The following is a 9,027-nucleotide window of genomic DNA, read 5'->3' on the forward strand; positions in this document are numbered from 1 at the left end:
AAAAAAAAAAAAGAAGAAGAAGAAGAGGAAAAAGAAGACAAAAGGGAAAAGTCACTTATGCAAAAAACCATAAACATCAAATCTATAGAGGCCAAAATGGGAATTATCTGAACTTTTACATGAAATATACAAAAAAGTAAATATGTTATTCAGTGTGATGGTGAAATTTCAATTCTTTTTTTTTTTAATCTCGACTCTTTAGAATTAGTTGACTTTGAGGAAAGAGGCAAAACGTGCAATTACTAGAATCAGAATTTAGTCATGAAATATCTAACCTCTGGAGCTTTAAAATGGGTAAATAACCATTTGGTCAAATTTCTGACAGTGTCTATATCAAAATACAGTATGCTATGATGAGAATAATAATTCTAATGCAGTTATTTCTTTCCAAGAAAAGCATTCTTTTCCATTGAATAGGCTCTTATTAGCAAAGACAGAATTGAACTGTTAGGCAAAGGTGCCAGACAACCCCATATTCTCTGAAATGCAAAACTTTGGGGGGAATTAAAGAGACAAACTCTAAAATACATAGGAAGGATGCACTGACAAATTCATGAATTACGGTGACAGCCTGTGGGCACCTTTTCCTCAAATGACATAAATGCCAGTCCTGCTATAAATCAAATAAATTTAAATTCTAAATGATGATCAGTCCCTAGTAACTACCAAGAGAATCCACCAATCTGTGACCCTAGACTAGCCTAATATTCTTCTGTCTCCTGAACTTGCTCCATCCTCCCTTGTCCTTTCCCACGTATTGAAAACCCATGCATTTACCATTCTGTGCTTTTAGCTGCTGGTACAAACTATAGTAATGAGTAGAATATAAACATAATTGAAAGGAGAAAAATCAAAACCAAGGTACCTCATAATAGAAGGGGAAAATATCTTTTAACACGTGTAAATCAGAATTCATGGAAAAATATCAAATACTTATAACACATGCCAACATTCAATAGCTACACACAAATCACACACACACAGCCCCTTCTTCCTTGTCTAGCTATGTCAGACAAGTGCTTGACTCTGTAGAAAAGCCTATTCAAAGTCAGTCTACTCAACCACATTCCTGTTTGGTATGAACTATAGTGATATTATTGTGATAATCAAGCAGCTTTTTTTTTTTTTTTTTTTTTTTTTTTTTTGAGACAGAGTCTTTCTCTGTTGCTCAGGCTGGAGTACAGTGGCACGATCTTGGCTAATTGCAACCTCTACTCCTGGATTCAAGTAATTCTCCTGCCTCAGCCTTCAGAGTAGCTGGGATTACAGGTATGTCACCACACCCAGCTAATTTTTGTATTTTTAGTAGAGATGGGGTTTCACCATGTTGTCCAGGCTGGTCTAAAACTCCTGACTTGAAGTGATCCACCTGCCTCTGCCTCCCAAACTGCTGGGATTACAGGCATCAGCCACCCCCCGGCCTGCAGAGCTCTGTTAATATCCATTAGGTAAAACCTTCTTCAGTAAAGAGCATAAATAATACTTTAGCGATAATAAACAGCAATATAATAGAAGTGAAGCAGGGAAATACAGAATTTTCTTTTAATAATAAACATAAGAAAATTTAAGCCATTAATTGTGTTACCAGAAACTAATGAAGCCCCAAAAATTATTTAACGAAAGCAAACACATCTTAACTCTCTAGGAGGTGTCAATTTACATATAAAATGTGACTGAGTAAAAGAGCAACAAAAAGCAACTTTCACATGCACCTGCAAAGCTGTCACAGGCATTTTACCAAAAACATCACTGTGCCTATATTTACCATACCTGAGCATACTGTTCTGCCATGCTGCATGTTAATAAAGAATGCAAAACAAAATTAGCCAAATGTTAGCAGAATAAAACATAATGCCACTGTATGGAAAATTATAAAATTATTTCACAATGCTTACACCTAGTATTTAATATAAATCAGCAATTTAGCCATTTATTTTTAATTTTATTAACAAACCACACAGCTCCCATATAGCTCTTAGTTATGATTATGCAAGAGATAGGTTTAATTTGCTAAAATATTTTGCCATCCTCAGATTTCCAAGCAAGTTGTTAAGGTCCTGTTACAAGAATCTATTTCTTTAAATCAATTATTTAATTCACCTACTGTAGCAACACAGAGAATAAGAGAATAAGAATAAGCCTTTTAGCTTATGTTTATGTAATGCTGGTTTTTGGGTTTGGGGTTTTTTTGGGGTTTTTTTTTTTTCTTTTGAGAGGGAGTTTTGCTCGTCACCCAGGCTGGAGTACAATGGCGCAATCTCAGCTCACTGCAACCTCCACCTCCTGGGTTCAAGCGATTCTCCTGTCTCAGCTTCCCAAGCAGCTGGGATTACAAGCACCCGCCACCACACCCAGCTAATTTTTGTATTTTTAGTAGAGACGAGGTTTCACCATGTTGGCCACACTGGCCTCAAACACCTGACCTCAGGTGATCCACCTGCCTCAGCCTCCCAAAGTGCTGGGATTACAGGTGTGAACCACCACGCCCAGCATGAGATGCTGTTTTAAAAATAAATTTTTAATCATTATTCAGCATTAGGTAAAAATATTACAAAGTAAATACTATCTCAAATCTAAAATAATAAGCTTACATCTAAGCTTATCACATTAGACATGAAGTATACATTTGAATTGAAAAATAGGAAACTGTCTTAATTGTTCCTTGTTCTTAGGTCTGAGCTTATAAGCTTGCACTTAAAACTTTTCAATATATTCAAAAACACACAGGCTGTTGGCTCAGCTTTCCTAACTATAGTCACATGTGGCAAAAGAAGTAACCCTCCCTTCTAGTACTTACTTCTCTTCTGTGACACAGCCTGCAAGCAGGCAGTCACAATATCACAGTTCTTCTGCACTTTATGCAGAAGTCTGTCTTTCTGCTTCAGATGCCGAAGTAACTTGGCTGACTGGATACCAATTCTGTACTTTAGCTCTCGAAGGATTGTCTTCAGTTCATTAGTGTCTATCAGCAAAGAAAAATAAGAATAGAACAATTAATACCTTGAGAAGCATACAAATTCCAATGTGATACTAGTCCAAAGATAAATATCTAGAACATCCATTTAAACCAACTAATTCTAGGTTTTCACTCAAGATTACATGTTCATATTCAGCTAGGACATTCTGATCAAATAAGTCACTCATTTATCTGCCCTGTCCATGAGAGAGATACTGTAAGGTAAATTTATCCTTAAGGCTATCTGTAACATGTAAGCAAAGGCTCCTACTTTTACCATATCCAGCTCTGGCTACGAATTTTCTTTCCATTGCCTGAAAACTGGCATGTAAATTTTGTACCACTGAAGTGTTCAGATGGTAAGCTTGCTAGAAAAGAATTTTTTTTGTTGTTTTTTTGTTTGTTTGTTTTTGAGACAGACTTTTGCTTCTGTAACCCAGGCTGGAGTGCAATGAGGTGATCTCTGCTCACTGCAAACTCCACCTCCCAGGTTCAAACAATTCTCCTGCCTCAACCTCCCGAGTAACTGGGATTACAGGCACCTGCCACCATGCCCAGCTAATTTTTTGTATTTTTAGTAGAGACAGGGTTTCACCATGTTGGTCAGGTTGGTCTTGAACTCCTGACCTCAGGTGATCCACCCACCTCAGCCTCCCAAAGTGCTGGGATTGCAGGCGTGAGCCACCACACCCTGACAGAAAAGGTGCATGTCTGTTACATGAATAATAAACCTAACAGCTGATTTTTTAAAAAGTCTTTAAATAACTCATGTACATTTATAAATCATGAGCTAAAAGTAAATAATTTTACCATATTTTGTAATGTAAATGAATGTGGCAATACCGGTTTTGTTTTAAATATCCAGTCTTCCAACAGCCTAACAACATTTCGTCTTAGAAGTACAATATTTCATCTTAGAGCCTCAGTAACTTCTCAAATATTGTAGAAAATACATTTCATTTAAACAGATTAGAATAATTCTACATTCATAAAACTAATATCCACAATAGGGGTTTTTTAATTTAAGTTTCAAGATACATGTGCAGAGTATGCAGATTTGTTACATGGGTATACCTGTGCCATGGTGGTTTGCTGCACCTATCAACCCGTCACCTAGGTTTTAAGCCCCGCATGCATTAGGTATTTGTCCTAATGCTCTCCCTCCCCTTAACAGCAGTTTTTCTACAGATAAAAACAAACTTGGGAACCAGAATTGTCTACTGTCTTTATGTAAACAATCATCAAGATTTGGGGAGGAGGCTGTTTTTTTTTTTTTTTTTTTTTACATTTGATATCATTGGTCACTACAGCATGATCTGACAGGCAGATGAAGTCTTCCACTCAACTTAATCTTAGCCAGCCCCTCATTAGAGATTCTCTGTGGGGTTTGGATCTACTCATTTTTAAAGGGATTTGGAGAAAGTAAAGAAAATCAGAAGAGAAGAAAAGAAACGCTCAAAAGTAGAAATGTACTCTAGAGGTCAAAGTCAACTTTTGGAGTCTGCAACAAAGAAATGCAGGGCTCTCATACTGGACCTCACCATGGAAAATGCATTTGGCCTTGAGTTAAAAGAGACTGCCTTGAAATCAGCCAACTAACTCCCTGAGTGCTTTTAGGAAAGGAAGTGTGTTCCATGTCTCAAATTATGCCTAACATACAAGATTATGCTGAGAAACAAATGGGAATGGTCTTTATAAACACTAATATAAATAACACTTTAAGAATAAGGAATTACCATGAAGAAGAGGGCAAAGGCTAGTTATTCCTCTCCCCCTAATTTTAAACATAATAGGATATAATGAAAAGAGAACATTTAAGTTAAATGAAAATGTGATTAAATATGAGAAAAAGGACCAGAGGTTGTTCATTCCTAGATGCCTTCAGATAGAACAAATACCTTTCTTTGATTATTTCAATATTTTGGACCAGGCACAGTGGCTTACACCTGTAATCCCAACACTTTGGGAGGTGGAGGTGGGTGGATCAGGAGGTCAGGAGTTCAAGACCAGCCTGACCAACATGATGAAACCATGTCTGTATTAAAAATACAAAATTAGCCAGGTGTGGTGGCACATGCCTGTAATCCCAGCTACTTGGGAGGCTGAGGCAAGAGAATCACTTGAACCCAGGAGGCAGAGGTTGCAGTGAGCCAAGACTGCCACTGCACTCCAGCCTGAGCAAGAAGAGCAAAACTCTGTCTCAAAAATAAAGAACCAAATCAATACCTTCCTTCTAGAAATAAAAGGGATGGGAATATTATCACAAAGCATTTAAATTATACTTTTCCTCCACAAAAGGGTTTTTACGTTATCTCATTTCCAGTGATCCCTAAGTTGCCTACAACTCCAATTCTCTGAATTACATTTACTGTTCAATATGGGAAAAATTTTTCAGAATTGAGGGTGGAAATGTCTTTTACAGCAACATCTGCTGGTATAGAAACCTCCTGGGGATGGAAACAGGTCTCCTTCATCTTTGAATACTCCATGGCATCAACCATAGCCTCTTATACGTGTTAAATAACTGAGCAAAAATAAGGACATTGTCAACTCACAATCTGTGCTCAGTGTCCTAAGAAATCCTAGGGTATATGATAAAAAATTTTATCTAACATCTGTTGAGCACTTCATATACTCTAACTCACATAATTCTCACCACTGAGGTAGCTCTCTGAGGTAGGTGTTGTTATTATCCCTCTTTATAAGAAAATGAGACACAGAGAGGTTAAATAGCTTGTCCAAGGTCACACAGCTGGTGAGGAACTGCAGCCGGATATCAACCCAGGAATCTGACTCCAAAATGTATCACCTTAACGACAAAAACACTGAAGAGAGTCCAGATGTCCTGAGACAGCATTCTGGTGCCTCACCTAAAGGACCTACACATGTGAAATATATAGCTAAATAGGGGCTACAGCAAAATCCCTAGCAGGGAGAGGAGAGAATACCTAGGCTACCAGTATTGTATGAGATTCTTACTGAACGCAGAGGAGTTATATTGGGAAGAATATTTTTTGAGCCTGAGAAAAAGATCAAATAACGTAATAAGCAGCATTCTTTGGGCAGATAGCTGTATCATCACCTGATACTTTAATCTTAGCACTCGAATGATGTTATCAATGAAGGGGAGAGTGGGTGTGTATATATGTGTGCCCACATAAGCACGCATTTGTGTGTATAGGACTAATATGATAGGGCATTTTGTTCATCTTAGTAGGGTTGACTACAAGGGAAGAAAGGTTTAACAGGCAAGTAGCCATGCAATAAGACTGAAACAGGCAAAAGAGGCTATTAGAGGGCTAGTGAATGATTGGTTATGTGGCCACTCATATGAAATCGACTTGCATAGTTAGCTGTACCATTACTTTTTATTTAAGCTTTAGCTTGCCAATTTTCCTTTCAAAAAGGAAATCACTAATCCCCAGAATTCCCTCAGTGAAGAAAAACGTAAAATCTTGTAAAAAGATAAATCATGCTTCTTCAAAATTGATTCTATTGGAGTCTGAAAGAACTATTGCCCTATGGGACTTGTGGCATACACAGACACCCTGAGAACAAAATAATTCTATAAAATGAAATGGCACAGCTACAGCCAAAGTCCCAGGCAGGGGGAGGAAAGTGGAAGCCATTTGTAACAATTAGCTGGGAAAAAAATCTTCACTAGGAAGTCAAAAGAGGAAACTAAAAGCTGTTTGCGTAGGTCTGAGAAAGCAGACAGATTTATTCTTTTCCTACTTTTGTTCTCCGCCCTCTCAACCAGCTAGACCAATTTACAACGAGGAGAGTGAGACTTCTCTTTCCTCCCTCCCTTAGCAACTTAGCCCAAGAACATTACCGTCAAGAAATGCTATGGTGGCTCGGTGAGGTTCCATACCTCACCTCATTCCGTTAATGGAGGTCTTGATATTTCTGTACAAAAAGACAACTGTGATAACTGTGTTACTGCCTGAAAGGCAAGCTATTATGAACAGATGAGAAAAAAAATTCTCAAGACACAAGCATCAGAGTCTCATAACAAAAGAAACACCATATTAGCCTCTCTCGCTGAAAGCCAAGGCCATTTTCTCTAGTCGACCTCTCCCTGCCAACTGAAGGTACCAGCAGTTAAATTCTGTGATAAAGCCCAACACTCGAAGGCCCTCCACTAACCTGTCACCGAGAAGGAAAAAAAGAAAAAAAAATTCTAGTGAGCTGCCCGGAACCGTACGTTCTGGCAGAAATAAAATTCACATGCTCTGCTTCGAAACTGCATTATCGAATTATTCTGCCTCACTAGTTAAACACAATCTAAGTGGTGTGACCAGGGAAGGCGGACTTAAAAAAAAAAAAAAAAAAAAAAAGGGAAAGAGCACGAGGACTCGCCTCGATTCTGGCGGCGCCCTCTAGGTGGCTTCAGGTATACGTATCAGAACCTCCAACCCTGTCCTAACAGCTGTTCAGGTGAAATTAGAATCTGGGCTGCCTTCTCCCCTGGGGCCTCCGCGAACACACTGGGAGATAGGAGGAGGAGGAGCGAGGAAAGCTGCCCACTCCATCAAACGATGCTCGATTCGATTACTCCGGAGAACTTAAGAACTAAGTGTGGACTAAATCTGTGCCACGGTGAGTACCAGCGTCAGATACAAAGAGACAACGTCTGAGCGCTCGGCCGAGCAGCCCAGGTGCGCGCAGAGAGGGCGAGGACAGCCCGGCTCCGGGAAGGCCCCGGGACCCCGCTCCGCCCGGCCCTCACCTTTCTGCCGCAGGTACAGCATCTGGTGCCGCTGGCTCGGCCGCTCCTGCAGCTCCTGCAGCACGCGGGAGTCGCCGGCGCAGCCGCGGCCGCCCAGGACTACGTCGGAGCCCGAGGCCTCGGTGGAGCTGTCCAGGCTGTCGCGGCGCCGCCGACTGCCCCCGGGCCCGCGGCCCCCGCCCGCCGCCGCCTCCTCCTCGGCGCAGCTGTACAGCTCGGTGAGCAGCCCGCTCACCAGGGACGCCGTGCGGCTCGTGCGGCCGCCGAGCGCCTCGCCGGGCTCCGGGTCCTCGTCGCCGTCCCACGAGTCCCGGGAGCCCCGCGGCCGCCCCGCCGCTCCACGAGGGGGCGAGGCTGGGGGCGCTGCAGGAGCCGCTTCTTCCTCCCGGCGCTCCAGCCTCGCCTCGCCGCCGCCGCCGCGGAACTCCCGCTCTGTCCCGGGCCCCGGGCGGCCCCCGCCGGCGGGAAGGACGTCCATGGCCCCCGAGACGCGGCCGCCCCGCGCCCGCCTCTCCTCCCTCCTGGCGGCGCCGGCCAGTTCCGGGAGGAGGCGCGGCCTCGTCCTCGCCGGGGGTGTCCTCCCGGGCGCGGCGCCAGCGGGCTCCGGATCCCCTAGGCGCTCGGTCCTCCCCCGCGCCGGCACCTGAGCCGCTGCCCTCCGCGCCGGACCCGGCGCCACTGCGCTACATGGGGCCACCTGCAGCCGGGGCCGGCCTCGACCCAGGGCGCTCTCCCGTGCGCGAGAAGGCGCGGGACGTGGCCAGGACACCGTGGGGAAGAAGCCGGCAGCTCGGAGGGGGAGGGCGCTGCAGCTGCCTCCACCTTCACTTTTAATCAAGCACGTGATTTAACACAAAAAGAGGGCGACTCTTGCCTCGCATTCAGCCGCCAGCTAGCAATAATGCCAGAGGGTTCTAAATACCCATCAACAGGCCCAGGCCAGGAGCTCCTTCTTGACAAACTCGCAACACAATACCAGCCCTTCTCATTTCCCACCTGATCTGAGCTCCTTCAAAAGCCTTCTTAGTTTAGTCTCTGACAATAAGCTTTCTAAAACTCCGAACACCTGGCAAATATTTGGGAATTAATGCTGTGAACTTTTTTCGTCCAGTGAAAAACGAAGCACTGGATTAAAATCAACTAATTCCCTGATACAAGATGTAACCAGAGTGAGGGCTTAATAAATGTTCTTGAGGTGACCGAACTAATACATTAATTAAGCTAGTTTTGGTGATGGTAAAATCAAAAATTTAGAAAAGACCTTGAGAGATGTATCTTACACTAGATCTCAGTAGAACTCGAAGGTGCCGCTCCACTGTAGATATTTTTGTGAAGTTAA

At 42.8% G+C, this 9,027-nt stretch overlaps 1 protein-coding gene across 2 annotated transcripts in view; it reads right to left on the reverse strand.

The window, feature by feature from the left end:
- TBC1D30 (TBC1 domain family member 30) overlaps nt 1-8,166 on the reverse strand; it is a 103,505-nt gene extending 95,339 nt beyond the window's left edge. The window contains exons 1-2 of one of the 2 annotated variants that reach the window (XM_037730974.1): nt 7,689-8,166; nt 2,798-2,962 (exon numbers count right to left, since the gene is read on the reverse strand). In XM_037730974.1, coding sequence (XP_037586902.1) covers nt 2,798-2,962; nt 7,689-8,166 — 643 coding nt within the window. The remainder of the gene's footprint in view (nt 1-2,797; nt 2,963-7,688) is intronic. The other variant, XM_037730973.1, reaches the window with a different exon arrangement.
- Nucleotides 8,167-9,027: the final 861 nt, after the last annotated feature.

The sequence above is a fragment of the Cebus imitator genome, unplaced genomic scaffold (assembly GCF_001604975.1).
Source record: "Cebus imitator isolate Cc_AM_T3 unplaced genomic scaffold, Cebus_imitator-1.0 Scaffold372, whole genome shotgun sequence".
Lineage (NCBI taxonomy): Eukaryota > Metazoa > Chordata > Mammalia > Primates > Cebidae > Cebus > Cebus imitator.